This window comes from Marmota monax, unplaced genomic scaffold (assembly GCF_021218885.2).
Source record: "Marmota monax isolate L192 unplaced genomic scaffold, Marmota_monax_Labrador192_F-V1.1 WCK01_AAM20220418_F8-fsc00034, whole genome shotgun sequence".
NCBI lineage: Eukaryota > Metazoa > Chordata > Mammalia > Rodentia > Sciuridae > Marmota > Marmota monax.
The window spans coordinates 2,713,206-2,738,348 of NW_026693934.1; the positions used below are offsets into that span (position 1 = coordinate 2,713,206).

Consider the following 25,143-nt stretch of genomic DNA (forward strand, 5'->3'; position numbering starts at 1 on the left):
TCAAGCTGATTATTTCTCATTAAGTGAACTTATCACTTAGTTTGTTTTTTACCCAGTTTTTTTTACCCAGTCTTATTGATATAGCTCAAGATCCTTTAATAATGACCTTTGAACAGATAATACAATATGAAAAGGATGCCTGATTAACAATTTTTTTCAATAGAGATTGAAATTGGAAAATCTATTCAAGATCCAATTTTTTTGTGTGTTTTGCTACATGATCAGTGTGATATAATTATGTGATAAAATGTACACAGATATTTAAATGTAGGTATGTTATCTTACCTTGATATAATTTTCTTTCTGTGTTTCATTTTTCAACATAATAATTAACAAAGATATTAATAAACATTTGGAAATACACTATTTTATTCACATACTTTCTCTTTAAACTATGTGTTAGTCTATGTTTGGTATCTATAACCATAACACCTGATAAAAATAACTTAGAAAAACAAACATTTATTTTGACTTCATAGGCTTAATTCAGGGTCAACCAGCTCCACTGATGAGGGCTGGAGGTAAGGCAGAACAACATGGTGGAATCACACATGAGTGTGGGAGACAGAGTGGGGGAGGCTAGAGGTTGGCACCAGCCACATAATGAAAACCCCAAAGGATGCCTCTAGTGACCTACTTTCTCAGCCCCCCACCTGTCTATAGATACCACAGATTTAGTCCATTCAAATTAGGATGGACTGATTAGATTAAAACTCTCATGATCTGATCATTTCACTTCCTGTATTAACACAGGAATTTTGGGGAAGTATTGCTTATTCAAACTATAAAATCTATTTTATTGTTTTTACAACTTTCTCTCCTGGAGAATATAGGTTCTATAACTTCATATAAAACCTATAGTGTATACAGAATATATTTATAAGCAGTATTTTTACATACTTATGTGAATATAAATCTACATATCAACTGACTGGAACACCAAGAAAATATTCAGAGATGCTTAAAAATTGGGCATATAAACAGATTAAGTCCGCTAATCAGACCCCTCCCCTCATATCAGGAAACATACTTGTCAATCACTTTCCAATATACCAAATTATTTTAGGAAGGCAGATATATATATATATATATATATATATATATATATATAACCACACAAAACAAAAAGCTAATTCTAAGAATGTTTCTCAAAACACTAGTTAGGGATTTAATGTCAAGATATTTTTCTCATACGGCACTGTCATTTCTTCTGATAAAATTTAATTCTCATTTCATTTCCATTAAATTCAAATCTATAACAATTTTATTGACATTTTATATCAAAACTAATATTTTGTAACACTCTTCTAAAATTCCGCATATAAAAGTAGCAACATTATAAAATAACATTGTTTATCTTTTATTCTCTAAATTAAAAAACACATCTTGATTTTTCCTGTGCTTTAGAGAATGAAATAATCCAAATTAAGTAAAATTTGAAGAAAGGTTGATGACTGCATGTAGTAATGGGTGCTTCTAATACCAGCTTCTCAATAGGCCAAGGCACTAGGGTTATGGGTTCAAGTCCAGTCTCAGCAGCACAGTAACAGCCTTTTTCAAAAACAAAAGAAAATAAACAATTCCCCAAACAACAAAGTAATTACAAAACCTGAAGAATAATATTATATATATAATAATAATAATAGGTTATTTCATGACAGATGACATTTGTTAACCACTAATTAATTGTAATCATCATATTTACCAGTACGTGGGATAGTCATTAATATCTAAATCTCACAACAGATACTGAAGAAAGGTACTAATAATTTCTGTTACACATATGAGAAACCCAGAGATCAGACAGATATAGCCATTTGTCCTGAGGAAATAGTAAAACAGGATGAAACTACAATTAAAGTTGAGATCTGTCTGTCCAGAGCATAGCATATTTTTCAGTGAGTTATTTGTGTGGCTAATTTTACTCATTTAAATTTTCCCTCTATTCTACTTCTAAATGGAAAGAAAAGAGCATGTGTTTTCCTTGGTCATTGTAGTTACATTATTGATAAGTTTTGTATTCACATTTTTAAAATTTTAAAGTGCCCTTGGCTACCTGTGTAGAATTCAGGATTCAGCCACTTTCTAGTTTACAGACTTAGCAATTTTTATTTAATGTGTTACAGGGTTTTTTTTTAGGTCAAATGAGATTTAGGTTTTGTGATAAGACCATCATCACAAAATTTGTCTTTTAACACCATATTTTTTAAAAATGCAAAATATTACACACACACACACACACAGCAAATCAAAAATAAACATATCAATGGCATGTAATTCTGAACAGAAGGAAAGATAAAAAAAAAACCCTTTTATTCTTTCCTGAGATTAATATCATTTAAAGTCAATTCTGAATTATCCTAGAATAAATACAGGATTCACCTGACCTAAGGATTTCACTTTGCTGGTCTTTTATTCTTGGAGTAAATATGGTGTCTAATTTCTTTTCTAAACTGCAAACTTGAACATCACACTATTAAGTGGAAACTTCTCCTGGTTTTTCGTGTTATGTGTTAGGTATAGAGATTTCTAATTTCACTCATGATAAAACCCTTAGAAATCAATGAGTCCAGGAAGCATACAGAAAACAGGGTTTCTTCTTTCCATTATTCTGAAGAAAATCGGTATGAAGGGAAAACAGGCGGTGGGATTGCTTTGTGCTGGTTTACACAGTCTACCACTTGCTAGAAAGAAGAAATTTATTAACAGAAGTTAAATTACTTTGGTCTAGAAACATTGAGATGTTAATCCAAGCTTGTGATGTTTTGGGATATCATTTGTGTCTTTATTACTCTTCTATTGAAGTTATAATACACTATAAAATATACTCTTTCCTGAAAAGCAAAGTCCATACAAACAGTATATATCTAGACTTAAGTAAAAATGAGAGAAGTTCCTTCATCCTATTAAAACTAATATCTGTTCACACATTTGTACCTTGTAAACACACTGCAAGTAATTGTTTCTGTCATTCAACTGAAAAATTTTATTTTATTATTATAATAAATTATAATAATTTCATATTTCTCATAAGGCTGACTTAGATTTTTTTATTTTACAGTATTCTCTACATTTTTGAATTTATTATATAAACTTTTTCAAGATAGAGCTCATGTGAGAGACCTTTTTGAAGTTTTAGCAACTGAAAGTGTTATTTATTCATTTACTTACTCAACTAATGTATATTAAATGCACCTTTTGTGTCAGGCACTATTTGTGAAACAGAATAATTCTTCTTCTGTAAGGTAAAAGATTGGGAAAAAAGACTCAGAAAGATCATTATCTTGAACTAGAATTTGAAAGTAGTCTTTATTTGCTTTCCCTGCATATTTGATTTTTTAATTAAATATATGTTTCCAAAGTAAATTATCTAGAATTCCATTTTGTTGTTTTAGCATATTATTTTTTCTCTATTCTTTTGAGCTTGGTTTATTTATAAGTTAAAGAAGGTGAATTTTAGAGTAAAAATCCTTTTACTAATAAGTTAGAAATAAGAATAGTAATAATAGTTATTATCTAGACATAAAAAAATAATTTTAATAAGAAGTATTATTAATTTTTAGACATTAGAAAATTCAATTCAACCCTTATATTCTCATTACTTACAAATAAGATAAAGCCTACCTTAACATTTGATTATAAAAAATGAAGTGAATTAAATATATGTGTGAGACAACTTTCTCTGGGATTGATACATTATGGACTTTCATTAATGTAACTATCAATATATTAATATCTCTTTCCATTGATATCTATGTACAATCATTTGCACTACATTTGAAAAACAGTCACTGAATCATGTTTTAGAGATATTTTTATGTGAAATATTTTGCAAGCTGCTAAAACTTCAAAAAAGTGTATCACATGAGCTCTGTCAAAAAAAGTTCATATAATAAATTAAAAATGTAGAGGAACACTGTAAAGTAAAAAGGATCTAAGTCATTCTTATGAGAAATATGGAATTATTATAATTTATTTAGATTTTAGTTTTCTATCATGAGAGCATAAATACCAATGCCAGTAATTTAATATGCAGCAGTCACAGGATGGGAATATATTTCAAAGTTTGAATAAATGATAATTTATTTTCAAATGTTTAAATCTCACATTAATTAGAATGTAAGTATGAATCACACAATTGATTTAAATAATATAGTCATTGTCATTATTTTTTTATTTTTAGTGCCTTTGTTATTCATATATTTTGTAACATATTTTGAATTAATAGTAATTTTCCAAAATCCAGGTGTTACTAAACTATTGAATACTGAATTTAATTATGTATAGAATATGCACAACAAAGACAGTACATCTGAATGACCTGTGGAGTACTACAGTTTTATCCCATGGTCATGTGATAAACATGACCTTATCTGGTGACTACTTAAGACATTCATTTCTGCATTCCATATTGAAAAAAAAAAAAAAAAAAAAACTGAACTAAGCTTAATTACTAAGTTTAAAAACTGAAGCTAATTCTCAAATTATTAGCTTTCTTCTGTTTCAAAGTTTATTTTTTTAATTTTTTATAAATATATTAAATTCTCAGAATAATTAAAAGAAGCAATAATATGCTTTAAGTCATTTATTCAGATCTGTTGGCACAAAATAATAATGTATGAGAATTAATTAATTAATTAATAATGGTGCATACAGCACCATTTTAGAGAGTATTTTTTTCCTTGCTTACTATTCTTTGAATAGCAATCCAACCCCTGAAGCCCTCAGTATAAATCTGTCAGTCATTTTAGTCATATTTTTGTCATTTACACTTTAACTTTCAATTTTATCTTAGTTATTTTATTATTTATTGTATAATCTTGTGAAATTAAAAGCTCTTTTGTTCTTTTTTTTTTAAAGAGAGAGAGAGAGAGAGAGAGAGAGAGAGAGAGAGAGAGAATTTTAATATTTATTTTTTAGGTATGGGCAGACACAACATCTTTGTATGTGGTGCTGAGAATCGAACCCTGGCCGAGCGTGCTATGGCTTGAGCCACATTCCCAGCCCTCTTTTGTTCTTAATATTTAAAAAAAGATCTTCTGATATAATCAAAACCTTTTTATTTGTACCTTGAAAATGCAACATAGTATAAATGATGACACTATGTTGATGACACTGCCAATTGGATTGCTAGTGTTGTAGAGTTCTTTGTAAAGTTGGACAGATGTGTGGCTCAGTTCACTTTCTTTCTTGCCTTTCCAACCAGTAGGAATACATAGCATAAAAATGGTGATTACGTTAATTTTATTTACTCTTTCCTACAACTTTATGAAATATAATCTCCAACCCCTTCAAAAATTTGCTTGTTTTTTTCTGAAAGTCTCCAAAGGTGCTTTCACATATATATTCATGAATAATTTTCTCTCATGCCTATTAATTGATGATCATTTTATGCCTCATCAGTGTCTCTGCACATTAGGTCCTATGGAACAACACATTCACCCTTCTGTACTGTACATTCTCTTGATAGCCATCAAGCTGCACATACCCTGTGCTCTTTTGAGTCACCAACACTCTGTCATACAAGCATACTTGCATTCCATTTGCACAAAATGGAATATCTCAGCCTTGTTTCTTGTTTATTTTCTGTTTGTGAGAAACCCAAAGCTGAATTCCAAGAGCCAGTAGTCAAGAACTCAAACTTGAATAAAGACAGATGTATTTGGCCCTCTTTTTCTTTTTTCCTTGTATCTAACTGTACACAGACCACTTTCTTCTGCAGGCAACACTGAAATTCTTCTTCTCTACCAAAAAAATAACATATTTTAAAATGTTTCTGAATTTTATTACAATTCAGAAGGAGTCTTGACTACATTATTGAATATATAATATACATAGCATATCAAAAAAAAAAAAAAAAAATATATATATATATATATATATATATATATATATACCTATGTGTACCTACTAAAAAGAAAGTGGGCTTAAACTGGCTGACTGGTTGGAATCAGTGTTCTCTAATATATTTGCTTCTCTCCTACTGTAGGGGACAATATGTGCCGAGTCAATAACGGGGGCTGTAGTACACTTTGCTTGGCCATTCCAGCAGGCCGAGTCTGTGCTTGTGCCGATAATCAACTTTTGGATGAAAATGGGACAACTTGCACATGTAAGTTTCTTTTCTTGTCACACATATTGTTTATATGCCTCATTCTGAAGATTAGAAAGAAACAGGTGAAACCAAAGGAATTACAATCAAATTAGAGGAGAAATTCAGAAAATTTCTTAGATATTGTTCTTTCCAGACTACAAATTATTAATTGAATCAGTTTCTAATGAACAGATAATTAATGACAGTGATGAAATTGGCAGAGTATTCTGTCAGTGTTGCATGAAGTTTAACAAAGAAAATTAAATAAGTATATGCCAAACAAGCAAATATTTAATGAAATTGTAAAAGAACCTCACCATCAGCACTTGCAACTAAAATCACATAGTTAATGAGATAGTTAGTAGAACATTGATTTAAAATGACTTAAAATGACTAAATGGGCTCAGCTATCTATTTGGTGGTGAAGTACAAGGAAGAAGACAAAGAGAGACTTATAAGGAATTTATAGACTTTATCAAAGTAGTGAAATGATTAATTGAAATGATTGTCCTGGATTAATGGTACTTTTGTTAACTTTTACTGGCATTCTCCAATTTATTGCATATTATTATTCCAAAGTGACTCTTGAAATTTCTTATTTCTACCACAAATTGTCTCCCTTAAGAACAATAACAACAATATTATGCATGCACTGAGCTCTATATAAAAATTTCTGAATGATTTAATTTTAAATTGTATGCTAGTTAGAGTTCTCCAGAGAAATAGAACCAGTAGGATGGATGGATGGATTTGTATATGTATATACACACACACATACAATTTGAAGGATTTTATTGTGAGAAATCAGCTCACATAATCTTAGGTTCTGCAGTTGACAAGCTGGAGATTAGATGTCAATGGATTTGAGACCCAGTAAAAGGTGATGTTCCAGTTCATTCTAAAGGTACAAAAGAACCTAAAGGTCCTGGGGTATTTAGACCCCAAATTATTTTATTATGGAGACTGAACTCTTAATTATCTTGTACACTTTTAGTTTTGAATAACAAACACTACAATATAATTTATTTTGTTCTCTATTTTACTTATCATGTAACTGAATATTCTTTGTGAACATGATTTTTATTGACTTCATTTTAAGCCATTAATTTTCTTTTCATATTTAATGTACTATTTATGATTCATTGTTATAGATTTGTCTATTTCTTTATTGTTTATATTTTTTTCTGAATTTTACCTTATAGTCCATGGTCCATTTGTGTAAGATCCTCCTTAGCTATTTGTAATATTACTATAAGTTTAAATTCTATTACTGTCATTGGAATTTCAACTCTGAGATGAAGACTCTAGTTTTCTTTCTGCCCCTTTATTTAACTATATAATTATAATATAGTTCTTATGTTATAATTTAGGAGTATAATTTAGGATTTCTGATCAATTGTATTAATTAAAATCAAAAGGATTCTTTGTAAGTATATTTTGACATTGAACAATTAATTAATTTTATAATATCTTACAATACTTTTAGACCTATATTAGAGTTTCTTTAAGTATATTTTTAAATTCTTTGATTTTTGGTACACTGTAGTTTATTTATTAGTTTTCATTAATTTGTAGAATAGATGGAATATATCTTGAAGTAACTTTTTCAGGAAGTGCGTATAAGGTATATATTGTCTAGTTCTTATGTATAGCAAATGTCTTTACCTTTCTGTGTGAATAGCAATTCTTTTCAGTATGAATCTTCTCTTCAAAATTCTAGAAATATTCTTCATATTTTTGTAGAATTTCACACTTCTAAACACAAATATGAGTTTTATCTCTTTCGCAGGTTTTTTTTTTCTTTCTCTCTCTCTCTCTTTTTTTTTTTTTTTGTGCTAGGAATTGAACCCAGGACCTTGTTCAAGATGTCTTACACTGGCCTATCTCCCCAACCCTTTTTACATTTTACTTTGAGACAATCTCAATAAATTGTGCAGGCTAGCATTAGAACTTGAGACCCTTCTGTTCAATATCCCAAGTAGCTAAGATTACAGGTGTTTGCAACCATGCATGGCATAAGTTTATTTCCTTTGGTAAAGGAATGTTAAAAATTACCTACAATGTGATTTCTATAGAAGATAATTCTCAAATATATATTTTCCTTAAGTCCCCAGGTGATTTTTTCTCTTCCTTTTTTCTGTAGTATGATTTTGAATTCCTATTTTCTTGTAGTTTATTTATCATCAGAATAAAAGGGACCTGTCAAGACTAATTGTTCACCAAAAGACAGGGCTTAAGCATGTCTTTAGATAATTTAAAGTCTATCAAGGTACCTTCGAGGCTGAACTTTATTTTAATTCTTGGGAGGAAAGTTGTGGTTAAAATATCCATTTCATAGTTTAAAAAAAAAATCTCTAAGGATACATTTAAAATTGCTTTTCTGGAATAACATGGGGCTTTCTGCTAACCCAGTGGATGACTTTGACATCCAACAGAAAGAAAACACACACACACATACACACTTACTCTGTTAGCCTTTATGAATTTCCACCTGTTTTCATCCTACTTTTGCTCCAGCCCTAGACTTCTTGCCAAGGATGGGCGGTATCTCTGAAAGCACCTACCTTTATGGTGGTTCAGACCTTGAACTCCTTTATGTAGTACAAAAATCTATCATCCTCCTTAAAATTTGAGAGGCTTACTCAACATCCAATGACATGTTTAAGTTGATTCTAAATGAATTTTTAAATCTAGTCTTATTGACCTTGAAAAACATAAAAGTTGCCTCATAATAGTATCAGTGAAATGATCAAGAGAATGAGCTCAGAGATCTTGTGTTTTCACTTTTGTTCTTTGTCATTGTAGGAACTTGAGGGGAGGCTCTGTTCATCAGATACTAACATCTAGATAATATGCTAACCTTGAAATTTTCTGTTCAGCTCCTCAATTTCAGTTATATGGTTCACAGACCTTTTAATTATTTTTCCTTCTTTCCTTTATTCTATGCTACATTAAAAGTTTATGAATCACTTTAGAGTAAGCATAGATAGAAGAATAAATAGATATGGAAATATATTGATAGATGGATAATATTACCAAAGAAGGGAGGAAATGCATAAACTCATAGAAAAATTATTGTAAATATAAAAATGAGCTGAGCTGGTATAAGCAACGGAGATAAACAGAAAAAAAATGATCTGTGCAGTGGTAGAGCACTGCCTAGTATGTGCAGGGCCCTGGGTTCATTTTCAACACCTAGTATTTATTTCTCTCTCTCTCTCTTTCTCTATGTCTCTCTCTCTCTTACATACACACACACACACACACACACATACACACAATCAGGATAAGCAGAAGACAAAACTAAAAGTACTACTATTATAGAACATAGAGGAAGTAAAACTCTGCCAGGATAACTTTTTATCTCAATAAATTTAACTATTTATATAAATTGTCTATTTCCATATACATTCTTGTGGCTCAAAAATAGTGAAAGTTTGGTTAACAGCCAGAAGAAGTTAAAATCAGCATACTGCAGTGATGGAGCCACATCAATCTTTATAGCACCTCAATTCACAATACGCAAGCTATGGAACCAAGCTAGATGCCTACCAACAGAAAAATGGATAAAGAAATTGTGGTATATATACACACAATGGAACTCAACCATAAAGAAGAATGACTTTATGACATTCGCCAGTAAATGGATGGATCTGGAGACGATCATGATAGGTGAAATAAGACAAGCCCCACAAACCAAAAGGAAAATGTTCTTTTTGATATTTGGATGCTAACCCACAACAAGGCAGGGGTGGGGAACATAGAAGTCCAGTAGATTAGATAAAAGGGAATGAAAGGAAGGGATGGGAGATGGGAATAGGAAAGACAGTGGAATGAATTTCACATAACTTTCCTATGTACATGGCTGAATACACCACTGTGAATCTCAACATTGTGTACATTCACAAGACTTTGATCCTAATCAGAATAAGATAGTCCATGTTTGTATTAATATATCAAAATAGATTCTACTGTCATGTGTAACTACAAAGAACAACAACAGCAAAAAGTTTCAGGAAAAAGAGCCAGTCATCACTTGTCCATTGTAAGTTCAAAACTTGCTTTCTTTCCTGCACCAAAAGTAGAATATAGAGAGGCTTATTGGGAATTACACTGACCCCTAACTCAACCTGTAATCATTGGTGTGTCAGCCTATGAGATAGTAAGTGGAGAAGTACGTGATGTCTGCTCCTGCTGCTCCTGTACTTTTAGTAAGCACATATAAAGCACTCATACACAGCATTGGGGGGTATCATCAAGACAGTGGCAAATGCTTCTCCTCACAGCTACATAATCAACTTAGTTTGAAAGTGTGTTTTAATTGTTCACTTATGTTTTTTCCTGGCTACTTCATCTCATAGTTAAATGTTGTCTAATTTATCAAGTTTGTCCTTCATTCATGTTTTAACAAGTTTCACACATGTTTAAATATCATGGTTGGAGGAGATACAGGAGATATTTTCTTGGGTGTTTGTTGTATTCTATTAGAAATGGCCCTGTCTCTTTTCCCAAATCCATTGATGAGTTTTCACTGTGGTTTTTCTGTCCCTGTCTTTCTTTTGTCTTACTGGCCTTTCATCCAACATTTTGCCTTATGTAGTTTGTCTCTTGCCATAACTGCCAAACCAAATAAAAACAAATCATGTTCAATATTTTCTTGGAAGCCAGAGATACAAATATCTTTAAAGGAACTCTAGCTGAGCACACACTCCAGGAGCACTTGGAATGATCCATACTGACAGGCTTAACTGTAGGGGGGAAAGCAACAGAAAGATGAGTTTTTATTTATACATAACCCAGGCTATTGCTGGATATCTTTCTGTAAATAAAAATCAGAAGACTTTGACTCATAATAAAATATTGTATACAATTTTGGTTATAAAACCAATGTTAGGACATTTGTTTACTATTGTTGTACATGTGTAATTATATACTTGGTAAAAAGTAGAGGAAATTTTTCTGAGACTATTGGTCTTTTTCTAGTATTTATAATTCATAGATGCAGTAATCTCAATGAAACAGAAGGGAAAATAAAGAGAATTTTATCTATACTTTTCACATTAAACAATGTTAAACCAACAAAAACAAGTGAGTTCTTATTTCAGAATTAATTGTTGCTTTTAACTGTTAAAAATTCTACTATATTACCATAGCATGCAACTTGCTTCAGTTCATTTGAAATGTACTGGGAAAAATCAAAAACTATAGCATGGTAACTCATTTCTTGCCAAGAATACAAAGTGTCTTTATATAAATTATTTCAGTTCCTGTGTATTTAATGGTAAAAATTTTCAAGGGTATGTTAGTGTTAGTTTGCATATGAGGAAATTAAAATGCAGGAGGTCTATAAATAGAGTTCATAGTTTCAGAGAAGGCAAAACCGATATTAGTGTACCAATAACCTCTTGTTAGTGCTTATTCTTCTGGGCTTCTGATTTAGTGAAGGCTAGATTAGAGTTATGTGACTGAGTAATCTGAGTCTAAGCAGCAAATCAAGAGAGATGTTGTAGCTACTGAGATATGGTCTTCCTTGTTTCATTCATATTTATCGAATCGACACCAAATGAATAAAAAAATCCATTGGCAGATGGTCTGGCCAGACTAAACACCCAGGATTTCTTCTTAATGAATTTGCACCACAAGACTATGCCAGAAAAGGCATGCACCCAACAGAAAATATTGGCATGATACATGATTGATTAAGGATGAACTCTCATGCCACTCTGGGAAGGTACCAAGATTGAAAGTAGATTGGACATTTTGTCCTTGAGAATTTTGTCTGTCAGGGCAAAATCCTCTCACCGCTAGAATCAGTGTCCCATGTGGCATAGTACTTGGAACTTAATACCTCTGAGAACCATATATAAAGCTAAAATTATCAGAACTGGTAACAGAAAGCATGATAATTTTTCTATATTAATGAAATAGTAATTCATAAATGCTATTTCGGTTGCCTGAAAGAAAAGCCAGGGTTTTCCAGTATGCCTTACTCCCAGAAGAGCAATGTGAACATTGCAAAAATATTGGTTATCTGAGGGATAGCATTGCACAATTGTGTGTCACTGGTCCTCCGTGACCTTTGTCACCTTCTTGAACACAAGATATATTCCTCTGTCAGACACAGTGCTCCACGATGGTGAGCCATTTATCTGTTCAGCTGTGACAAGCCTTACGTTCTAGGATATATGCAATCTAATGTGTAGTAAAAAGTTTAAGGCAATAAAAAGTTTAGAAGCCCTATGCAGATGAATATTTATGGCCTCTGTGCATAGGAACTCACAGAGGATTATGTACCACTTAGGTTGGCTGTTCAGAAGACCACTCTATCTAATGAAAGGTCATCTTGCTATGATCTAAAGAAGAAAAATCAAAGCCATAGTAGCATTTTCCAAACCACTTTCCTTATATGAAAGCATTCAACAAAACACAGCGTAAAGTTCTCTTTTTACTCCTTCTCCTTCAGTGTTCAAATATAGAGGCAGCAAGTGCATGTGTAAAGTGAAATAAACAATTTGTCAAATAAATAAGTATTTTTTAACATGAGACATCTAGGATCAATAGAAAAAAACTACTTTTTGCACTGGGACAAATGCCTTTATAAATGAGTTATTACAAATTTTATACAGCTGACAGCGAATCATCAAGTGAGAAAAGAAACAGGAATTAGTTTAACATAGATCACCATAGTAGGATTGAAAAGAAGAGAATCACAGTTAGAAACACAATCACTTGCCTACACACAGTACAGCTTAGGAAAGCAGGGTTGGGGACATGTCTCGAGTTCAGTTACTGAGCTGAGATCCCAATCTCAAATGACCAAACCTTAAACTAAAATAAAGCAATTTATTATTAGTGTTTCTTCCTTTGCTTCATTATAGCCTGGACATCCATTGCAGCAATCACTGTAAATTTTTACAAAAGATGAATAGGCAATTCTAGAATGCTGTTTTCCCTTCATAGTGTCTTGGAGAATTAGACACAGGCTTTCTGATTTCATTGTTCTCAAAGCAGGCTTCACAGGATGTATGAGAACTGGCAGTTTTATGCCAGGCAAGTCATGATTCATGTTATTTTATTTCTGACCTTGGTTAAATTAAAGGATTATTTATTACTTTGTCAGTTTGTTATTGGTGAGATCATGTTGTAATATATATATTTTTTTTTTTTACCAGAAGTGGTCCTGGCAGTAGAATTACAGGTTTTGTATCACTTTTCAAATTCATAGTTTAATACCCAACACTGAAGCAAAGTTTGAAATTCCAGCATTTGTTAATATTCTGAAAGTGACTATGGCTGTGCATTAATACCAAGTTCTGTATATATCCAGTCACCTTAAGCATGGGAACTAAATGTTAAATGTGGTGATTTAACTGTATGTTCATCTCTGAATATCTTGGTGACCGGTCAGCTTTCTCTCTCTTTTTTTTTCTATATATATGCCTATCTTTTTTTTAACTTAAAAAAAGCTAAATTTACTTCATCTTTGTTCTTGAGTGATGAGACAAGAGAATCAGCTACTAAGTCAGCTGAAGTGGTCTTGTTTTTTTAAAGGAATTATCTAGTCCCCAGAGAAAAATATCACTCACTACAGTCATGGCAATTTGTGTTAATTTTGGTAGGTCAGGCAACAGTGATTTTAAGTGTATCCCTCTGTCCCATTCTATTTGGGGCATTGCTTGGTTGTGTATGTGACATTGTCCTTCCCAAAGTCAAGTGTAACGAGTGAAGACATCAGATTTGTGATATCCTTCATAGAGATTTTGTAAATTACATATACAAAGAATACCAATATAATTTTTAAAGGAACTATGTCTTTTATATGATGTTAACTATTCTTGTTTCATCACCTTATGAATTCTTTCAAAAGTTGGTGGATTGTGTGGCCCTGAGTTTGGGTCCTACCATAGATGATATTGCCAATGATTTCTATAACTGTAAGGGTAATGCTGGAGGAAAAATACGTATGTTGAAGTGCTAAGCAATCATTTTATTCAGATTATCACATACTGTAGTAACGGACATTGCTAGCTCAAAAGTATCCTGTCTTCTATCAGCATGAATCCTGAACAAACCTGGTAGTCAGCATCGATACCATGATTTCTCTGTAACATAACTATCAATTATACCTGGGACTGTTAGACTACAGCTAGAATCAACTAAAGATGCCTTATGCCCTAGGAGACAATAGAAGTCAAAGCTCAGGATCGAAAACAAAACCTTATTATTATGTCAAGAATGGTAAAGGATCTTAGGTTTGGTTTTGGCTGCAAGATAAAAGTGGACTACAGGAGATCCATGGATTCTGACAGGTGACGCAAATTCCTAGATCAGACATAGAAGATTTGTATCACTCATGACACAGCAAGAAGTATCACTTTCATGTTTATAATGCTTCCCCTGAACCTCCATCCTCAAGTTATATGGGGCAGTGCGCAAGCAACTTAATTAAATTCTGCAAATATAGTGAGTTTACATACTCAAAGAAGCCCTGGCTTAGAAACTCCAGATCTTATAAGACATATGTCAGGAAATCTGCCCAACAATTGCAGTGGAAGAAGACATTATCAATATGGAAAAAAAAATCTGCCCTCTGCCCCAGTCTATATTACTTCTGTCTTCCAAGGCTATTAGCTATGGGGCAGGGATGTGGCTCAGTGATAGAGTGCTTGCCTGGTATGTGGGAGGCCCTGAGTTCAATCCCCAGTACCACAAAAAGAAAAAGAAAATGTTTAAACCAAGATTTATACTATACAAATACCCTTAAAAAATAAAATATCGAACAAAAGCATATGTAAGTTGTGAAGAAATGCCTCTATCTAAAATAATGTAGGCCTTAGAAAAATTGTGGACAAAGTTTTAAAAATTAAAACGGGAAAGACACTTTTGTGTGTGTGTGTGTGTGTGTGTGTGTGTTTCATTACATCTGATACTACATTAACAAGAAGTGGCTGTTTTTGTTAATGGTATTGATACATATTAATAATAGATATAGATCAGTTTCTGAAGCAGTAATATAAAAAAATGAAATTTTCTCAGGAGGTTAGCTCTACTACTTTTTAAGCAATTATACATAGCCTATTATTTAAAGAGAAAATTAAATTTTAGGTACTATTTTTGACAATTTTCATCTTTTTAAGCCAAATATAATTATGAAATTAATGATGCATATATGTTTGAAATGATGTTTAAAACATGTTTGAAAATTCTGCCTTTTTGCATTTAGTTTTTAATTATCTAAATATTACCTCAAAAACATTTGAACTCTAAGTAGATTTAAATCATATAAACTTGATTATTTTAAGAAAAAAAATTTCTAATACCATTTGTCTTAGGTATTTTGTCTCTACTTGAAGTCATGCTCTTTTTAATGTAGATGTATTTATTCAAAAGTAACTATAATTTCACTTTTTCATATGGATATCCTTGATCATTCCTTAAAACTTTCATGGGATATTTGATAAATGTTATTTGATGAAATGAGAAGTTCAAGCTTTTTTAATTGGTGAGATTGTTATCAGAACATTTCCATTTGGTTTTGCAATCATAACACAATGAAACAACAATTTCCCCTTAATATTTCCTTGAAATAAAACTACAGGCTATAGAAAATATTTTTTTCATATTTTTATTGGTGCAGTAGAGTTGCACATAATGTTGGAATTTGTTGTTTCATATTTGTTCATGTACACAATATAGCAATATAATTTGGTCAAAATCCTTCCTCACTATCTCCCCTTTTGAGTCTGTAGAAAATATGAAAGCTGAATGTAGGTGGGAGTTAAAGGATAGTTTCTGAAATTAGGTTTCTTCTGTAACTAGTATTTTTTTAATTGAAAATACTATTCACTATTAAGAATATAGCTATAAAATAGAAATACATCCTCGTATTATTAATTATGTACCCAGTTGTAAACTGAGCATATATGAAATCAGAAGACGTAAAAGAAATAAGATTTCTCTTAAGATCTATTTCTCTAAGTCTATTTGAGCAGACATGAAACTCAAAATAAAGAACATTTGCATGTTATCAGTGATCAACTGTAGAGATTTAGAGAGAAGAGTTTGATCCTTGAGGTGGTCAGCCATATTCCAGAGTGCACTTCTACTATTGGCATTCTCAGTCTCACTCTCAGTTACTACTGTTAATAGGCATCTTAGATTTGAATAGGAGACCATCCTTTTTTGCTTTTATGTTTTTTTTTTAAATTAATTAATTTATTTTAATTAGGTATATATGAGAACAGAATGCATTTTGATTCATTGTACACAATTGCAGCACTTTTCATTTCTTTGTTTGTATACGATGTAGCATTGCACCATATGTGCAGTCATATATGTACCTAGGGTAATTAAGTCCATCCCATTCCACTCTTTCCTGCCCCCATGCCCCCTCCCCACTTCCATTCCCTTTGCCAAATCAAAATTCCTTCATTTTCCCCATGCCCTTCCCTTCCATTATGGATCAGCATCCACTTATCAGAAAGAACATGCAACCTTTGGTTTTGGGGATAGGCTTACTTTTTTTGATATTCTCCAACTCCATTTATTTACCTTTAAAAGCTATATTTTATTCTCTTTTAATGCTGAGTAATATTCCATTGTGTATGTATACTGCAGTTTATTATTTTATGTTTTGTCATTTCTTTTTTTCTAATATATTTAATTTATTAATTTTTTATGTGGTGCTGAGGATCGAACCCAGTGCCTCACATGTGTGAGGGATGCACTCTACAGTTGAGCTACAACCCCAGCCCCGTTGTTTTTGTCATTTCTTATGTGCAGTATCTCTCTCCCTCCCTCCTCCCTCCTCACCCCCACCCTCTTTCTCAAGCACACGTACAAACTACTTACTTTCAAGTTATATTAGAGAAATGGCATCATACAGGAATTGTTACTTCAGTGTTTTGTTACTGAGAATGAATAAGAAGAAAATATTATTGTCATTCCATGCATCCAGTGTCAGCTTAACTGAAGGGACAGAAGATACATGGGTCACCTTTGTTCTAACTATTTCATTTACTTATGAAAAGTGATTCCTTTTTTGCCTTTCATCAGAGTACGGTTTGGTTACAGTAGCTTTCCCTTGAAATCCCTGCAGATCCACTTGCCTTGTGTCCTGCTAGGTCATCTCTGTAGCACTTTCCTGCAGACATGGCTCAAAAGTCACACCCTCTCTTCCCCTCCTGCCTGCAGGAAGACACAGAAGTTCAGGGAATGTTATGTAGAGGGTTCTGGAAATGCCGTGTATGTTTGCCTTGCCATTACTTCTTATTGAGGTGTAAGATTTATGACATTCCATCAGACTAAACCAGTTATCAAAAATAAAACTTAAAGCCATTTGAACAGGGATAGAAAGATTGACTTCTTCTTTTCCTAACAATAAACCAGTTAAATATAATTCAAAACCTTTTAAAACCCATGAAACATAAAATCATTTTCATTAACCATTGCCACTCATTCTCTTCTCTTTCAAGACTATTGAAACCATGCAAAGAGAACAGTGGGATAGTAACACTTTCAATTTTGTGAATAAATCTCAATTAAATAACCTTTTATCATTTAATTAGAGAACATGGAATATATGAAGGAGAAACACTGTATGCATTTAAAGATATAATCTTTTTTATACTTTATCATTTTATTTTTTTAATTAATTTTTATTTATATATGACAGTGGAATGCATTACAATTCTTATTACACATAGAGAGCACAATTTTTCATATCACCAAAGAGATAATCTTGATTAACCTAATAATTCCTTAAGCCTTTAACTGTTCCTGTTTTCCTATTACTTGCAGCCCAGCAAAGTAAATACATAGTAAAAGTAATATCAAAGTTTCTGTGATTGCTTTTTCTTTTCTTTTTTTTTTTTTTTAACTTTAACTCTCAGTGTACTCATCTATATGATGGAGGTTGTAAAATTCATGGTCCTACCTAAGGTTATCAAAACGATGAATTGAAAGATGAATGAAAATCCTTTCAAAAGCAAAACTACAAACCCAAAGAAACAGGAGTTTTTCCACTTCTGCTGGCAAGTGGGATCCGCACAAGCTGTATGCCTCTGCAACAAGGACCATGTTGCAACTTTTAATGGCAGGCTGTGCCCTCTAGTGTCACAGCAATTCACTGCCATCTTCGTCTTTCTGGATTCTTGTCTTACAAAATCAAAGATGAGGATGAGTGAGTTTAAGAGTAGGGTTTATTCAAGGGTCAATAGAAACAGAACTTGCGACAGGGCAAGATGGGACCCAAGATGGGGTTGCTATTCGAGTGTGCTGTTTAGTGGTTTATATAGCACTTGGGTCAACCTATGGATCCAAATTTATGCTAACCAGGGTTTGAAAAAGTACTCACACTACTGGTTAGCTCTGAAATCCCATCTCGGTCTGCTACACTTCCATTTTCCCACTGCTGGTTAAGGTTGTGAGGTCATGGATGCTAGGGGGATTTTGAGCTGCAGCATTATATAGAGCAGGCCTCCAGTGGGTGTCCCCAGGCTGTTTAGGGCTCCCACGGGGGGTGAAGGTCAGTGCCTCCTGGCTTCCTGCACCTAAGGATGGTGCATGCATGATGGGCTCTGAGCAGCCCTTGCTGTCAGTGCTGGAGACCCCTGGGGCACAGCCTCTCTTCAGCTTCACCTCTGCTTCTCTGCAAGGATTAGTGGGCTGGGTACCTGGCTGGGGAACCATGTCACCAACACAAAGTGCTATTGGATTGTTTTGGTGGTTATTTAGTGATAGCTATTTTAAAATAAATCTTTAAGATTCTTAGTAGAATAAGTATTGTCAGATAAACTTAAAATTTCTCATTTTCAGAGATGGCTGCTAGGTGTACAATTGTTTCTATATTTTTTGAGACTATTTGCTTGTTCTAACATTATCATCTTTTTATCATTTTGTGTATTAGATCACATTAAGCTTTAATATTAAGATAACTATGATTTTCATAGGGATACCTTATATCTTGGTGACATATTTTAAATTTGGGGATATTGCTTTTTACTCTCTATATATCTACATTTGTACAACATGATGCTTTGATAGGCATAGTGAACTGGTTGCTATAGCCAAGCAAATTAACATATCCATCATTTCTTACTTATTTTTTTTTTTGTTGGTAGTTAAGAGCACCTAAAATATGTTCTCCACAGATTTCCAGTACATGTTACAATATTATAACTATAGTCTTCAAATTTTAAGTTAGACTTGTAAATGTATTCATCTACATATCTGCAATTTTGTGCCCTTGAGCTATAACTCCCCATTTCCTCTCCAACCTAAGCTATAAATTAACTTAGAAATTGTGTTTTTGTATGCACATGAACACATGAATGCAACGAAATATTATTCAGTCTTAAAAAAGGAGATACTACCACTTATGACAAGCTGGACGAACCTGTAGGACATTATAAGAAATGAAATAAGTTGGAGAGAGAAAAGCAGATACTGTATGACTTCATTTACATGTAGAGTAAAAAGGAAGCAAAAATACTCAAAATTCATATTTTAGTCAACTGAATCTAGTTAACATTATTCATAGGCCTTAAATGTGTTTTTTTTTTTTTTTTTAACTCTAGTTAATTCAGGAGAAGCATTACCCCACATATGCAAACCTGGAGAATTTCGCTGTCAAAACAGACATTGTATCCAAGCTCGGTGGAAATGTGATGGTGATGACGACTGTTCAGACGGAAGTGATGAGGACTCGGTCAATTGCTGTATGTTCTCCATCAAATAATCTTAAAGCCACATTAAAACTGAGTCTTACGTGTGTAGATTGTCAAATCAGTTTGTGAAAATATGAAAACATGTTTGATGCAAATTGAACTGGGTTTTATTTCCCAGTCATCCTTTTGCAGAGAGGTTAGACTACAGAATGCCTCTTTTGCATACTTTTAAAAGTACTGTTTCTCTCATTTTTCCCCAGATTTCATATTATCATTTTAGTTGCTCCAAAAATCTTCCCCCTTTTCCCTGGTTTTTGTGTTACCACACTACAATCTTGGGTTGCTATAGAAGACCTCTTTGGATTTTTGACTTTAAAATATGGAAAATCAATTTAAACTCCCTTAAGACTGAATAAGTTGTACAGAAGGTCATGATCTACTCCACTGCTCCTTGGCTAAAGAAACTTGAAGAAGATCCAAAGAAATACAGATGAATTTGGAACATGTTATCACCTAGCTTCACTGGTTTAGGACATGGTAGAAAACACATATAGGGCACTCAAATATAAATGAAAGATCTTATCCACCCACCCTTTGGCCCTTTGGCTTCTATTTAACTATTCACCATTTGCTAGGAAGAGTTTCATGTTTCCGTTATAGATTAGTAAATTTCTCATATATGTGGAAAGAAAACACTTTGAAAAGTAAATGAAATAACATTTTGAAAATACATTTGATTAGTCTGAATGGTTTTTGAGATAAATAAAATATTTTACACACAGAGAGAGATATGTTGGACAAAATTATGTATTTGATCTTTTGATTTAACCCATGTACATTGTTTTAAAAATATTTTTCTTTCAATTGCAGACACTTTTTCAGATTAAAATGACTGAACTAAGAGCTAATTGACAGTATTCAATTTTCTTTTTTTAAACTAAAAATATAAAAATAATATCTTAAACTGAATGCAATGGTGCAACACAGGTTATTACAGCTCCTTGGGATGTTAATCAAGAGAATTACAAATTGGAGGCCAGACTAGGCAACTTAGTGAGACCTTGTCTCAAAACAAAAATTTAAAAAGTTCTGGAAATGTAGTTTATTGTGTGAGACCCTGGGGTCAGTATCCAACACTGAAAGAAAAAAAAAAAGTTTTAAAGATCCTTTATGAGAATGTACAAAATCATTCTGGCCATCTATATCATGCAGCCATTTGTGCTTTGGGACACAATCCCAAGAATAAGGATGTCTGAAAATATTTGCCAATTTATTATATAAATATGGCCCTAATTTCTCTTGAATTCAAAGCATGGATCATGACTTCAAAGTCTATAATTCTTTTTTTTTATTGGTTGTTCAAAACATTACAAAGCTCTTGACATATCATCTTCCATACATTTGATTCAAGTGGGTTATGAACTCCCATTTTTTACCCCAAATACAAGTTGCAGAATCACATCGGTTACACATCCACATTTTTACATAATACCATATTAATGACTGTTGTATTCTGCTACCTTTCCTATCCCCTACTGTCCCCCTTCCCCTTCCCTCTCATCTTCCCTCTCTACCCCATCTGCTGTTGTTTAATTCTCTCCCTTGTTTTTTTTTCCCCTTTCCCCTCACAAACTCTTATATGTAATTTTGTGTAACAATGAGGGTCTCCTTCCATTTCCATAGTTTCCCTTCTCTCTCCCTTTCTCTCCCCCCACTCGTCTCTGTTTAATGTTAATCTTTTCCTCATGCTCTTCTTCCCTGTTCTGATCTTAGTTGCTCTCTTTATATCAAAGAAGACATTTGGCATTTGTTTTTAAGGATTGGCTAGCTTCACTTAGCATAATCTGCTCTAATGCCATCCATTTCCCTGCAAAATCCATGATTTTGTCATTTTGTAGTGCTGCGTTAATACTCCATTGTGTATAAATGCCACAGTTTTTTAATCCATTCATCTATTGAAGGGCATCTAGGTTGATTCCAAAGTCTAGCTATTGTGAATTGTGCTGCTATGGTCATTGATGTGGCAGTATCCCTATAGTATGCTCTTTTAAGGTCCTCAGGGAATAGACCGAGAAGGGCGATAGCTGGGTCAAATGATGGTTCCATTCCCAGCTTTCCTAGGAATCTCCATACTGCTTTCCATATTGGCTGCACCAATTTGCAGTCCCACCAGCAATGTACAAGTGTACCCTTTTCCCCACATCCTCGCCATCACTTATTGTTGCTTGACTTCATAATGGCTGCCAATCTTACTGGAGTGAGATGGTATCTTAGGGTGGTTTTGATTTGCATTTCTCTGACTGCTAGAGATGGTGAGCATTTTTTCATGTACTTATTGACTGATTGTGTGTCCTCCTCTGAGAAGTGTCTGTTCAGGTCCTTGGCCCATTTGTTGATTGGGTTGTTTGTTATCTTATTGTTTAATTTTTTGAGTTCTTTGTATACTCTGGATATTAGGGCTCTATCTGAAGTGTGAGGAGTAAAAATTTGTTCCCAGGATGTAGGTTCCCTATTTACCTCTCTTATTGTTTCTCTTGCTGAGAAAAAAACTTTTTAGTTTAAGTAAGTCCCATTTGTTTATTCTTGTATTTAACTCTTGGGCTATGGGTGTCCTATTAAGGAATTTGGAGCCCGACCCCACAATGTGTAGATCGGAGCCAACTTTTTCTTCTATCAAGTGCAGAGTCTCTGATTTGATATCTAGCTCCTTGATCCATTTTGAATTAACTTTTGTGCATGGCGAGAGAAAGGGGTTCAGCTTCATTTTGTTGCATATGGATTTCCAGTTTTCCCAGCACCATTTGTTGAAGATGCTATCATTTCTCCATTGCATGCTTTTAGCGCCTTTATCAAATATAAGAAAGTTGTAATTTTGTGGATTGGTCTCTGTGTCCTCTATTCTGTACCATTGGTCCACCTGCCTGTTTTGGTACCAGTACCATGCTGTTTTTGTTACTATTGCTCTGTAGTACAGTTTGAAATCTGGTATCGCTATACCTCCCGATTCACACTTCCTGCTTAGAATTGCTTTTGCTATTCTGGGTCTTTTGTTTTTCCATTTGAATTTAATGATAGCTTTATCTGTTTCTACCAGAAATGCTGTTGGGATTTTGATTGGCATTGCATTGAACCTGTAGAGAACTTTGGGTAATATCGCCATTTTGATGATGTTGGTTCTGCCTATCCATGAACAGGGTACATTTTTCCATCTTCTAAGATCTTCTTCTATCTCTCTCTTTAGGGTTCTGTAGTTTTCATTGTATAAATCTTTCACCTCTTTTGTTAGGTTGATTCCCAAGTATTTTTTTTTTTTTTGAGGATATTGTGATTGGGGTGGTTTTCCTCATTTCCATTTCAGAAGTTTTGTTGCTGATATACAGGAATGCCTTTGATTTAAGCGTGTTGATTTTATATCCTGCCCCTTTGCTGAATTCATTTATTAGTTCTAGTAGTTTCTTTCTAGACCCTTTTGGGTCTTCTAGGTATAGGATCATATCGACCGCAAATAGTGATATTTTAAGTTCTTCTTTTGCTATTTTTATGCCTTTAATTTCTTTTGTCTGTCTAATTGCTCTGGCTAGTATTTCAAGGACTAAATTAAATAGAAGTGGTGAGAGAGGGCATCCCTGGCTTGTTCCAGATTTTAGCGGGAATGCCTTCAGTTTTTCTCCATTTAGAATGATGCTAGCCTGAGGCTTAGCATATATAGCTTTTACAATGTTGAGGTAAGTTCCTGTTATCCCCAGTTTTTCTAGTGTTTTGAACATAAAAGGATGCTGTACTTTGTCGAATGCTTTTTCTGCATCTATCGAGACGATCATATGGTTCTTATCTTTAAGTCTATTGATGTGATGAATAATATTTATTGATTTCCGTATATTGAACCAACCTTGCATCCCAGGGATGAATCCTACTTGATCATGGTGCACAATTTTTTTGATATGCTGTTGTATTCGATTCGCCAGGATTTTATTGAGAATTTTTGCATCTATGTTCATTAGAGATATTGGTCTGTAGTTTTCTTTCTTTGAAGTGTCTTTGTCTGGTTTCGGGATCAGGGTGATGTTGGCATCATAGAATGAATTTGGAAGAGCTCCTTCATTTTCTATTTCTTGAAATAGCTTGAAAAGTATTGGTATTAATTCTTCTTTGAAGGTTTTGTAAAACTCTGCTGTATACCCATCTGGTCCAGGGCTTTTCTTGGTTGGTAGTCTTTTGATGGCTTCTTCTATTTCTTCCTTTGTTATTGGTCTGTTTAAATTGTGTGTGTCTTCCTGACTCAATCTGGGTAGCTCATATGACTTAAGAAATTTATCGATGTCTTCACTGTCTTCTATTTTATTAGAATATAGGGTTTCAAAATACTTTCTAATTATCTTCTGTATTTCTGTAGTGTCTGTTGTGATATTGCTTTTTTCATCCCTTATGTTAGTGATTCGAGTTTTCTCTCTTCTTCTCTTTGTTAGCATGGCTAAGGGTCTGTCGATCTTATTTATTTTTTCAAAGAACCAACTTTTAGTTTTATCAATTTTTTCAATGGTTTTTTTTTTTGTTTCAATTTCGTTGATTTCCGCTCTGATTTTAATTATTTCTTGTCTTCTGCTATATTTGCTGTTGTTTTGCTCTTCCTTTTCTAGGGTTTTGAGATGTAGTGTGAGTTCATTTATTTGTTGGTTTTTTCTTTTTTTTGAGGAATGCACTCCAGGAAATGAATTTCCCTCTTAAAACTGCTTTCATTGTGTCGCATAGATTCCAGTATGTTGTGTCTGAATTGTCGTTTATCTCTAAGAATTTTTTGATTTCCTCCTTTATGTCTTCTGTAACCCATTGATCATTCAGTAACATATTGTTTATTTTCCATGTGATGCAGGATTTTTCCTTCCTTCTTTTTTCATTGATTTCCAGTTTCATTCCATTATGATCAGATATGGTGTATGGCATTATCTCCACTCCTTTATATTTACTAAGAGTTGCCCTATGGCGTAATATATGATCTATCTTTGAGTAAGATCCATGTGCTGCTGAGAAGAACGTGTATCCACTTGATGATGGTTGATATATTCTATATATGTCGGTTAAGTCTAGGTTATTGATTGTGTCATTGAGTTCTATAGTTTCTTTATTCAGCTTTTGTCTGGAGGATCTGTCTAATGGCGAGAGCGGTGTGTTGAAGTCACCCATAATTATTGTGTTGTGGTCAATTTGACTCTTGAACTTGAGGAGAGTTTGTTTTATGAACGTTGCTGCACCATTATTTGGTGCATATAAATTGATAATTGTTATGTCTTGTTGGTGGATAGTTCCTTTTAACAGGATATAGTGTCCTTCTTTATCCCTTTTGATTAACTTAGGTTTGAAGTTGATTTTATTCGATATGAGTAT

At 33.2% G+C, this 25,143-nt stretch overlaps 1 protein-coding gene across 1 annotated transcript in view; it reads left to right on the top strand.

The window, feature by feature from the left end:
• Lrp1b (LDL receptor related protein 1B) overlaps positions 1-25,143 on the top strand; it is a 1,856,415-nt gene that overhangs the window by 1,067,893 nt on the left and 763,379 nt on the right. Inside the window, exons 15-16 of the mRNA XM_058585368.1 lie at positions 5,990-6,112; positions 19,672-19,812. Coding sequence (XP_058441351.1) covers positions 5,990-6,112; positions 19,672-19,812 — 264 coding nt within the window. The remainder of the gene's footprint in view (positions 1-5,989; positions 6,113-19,671; positions 19,813-25,143) is intronic.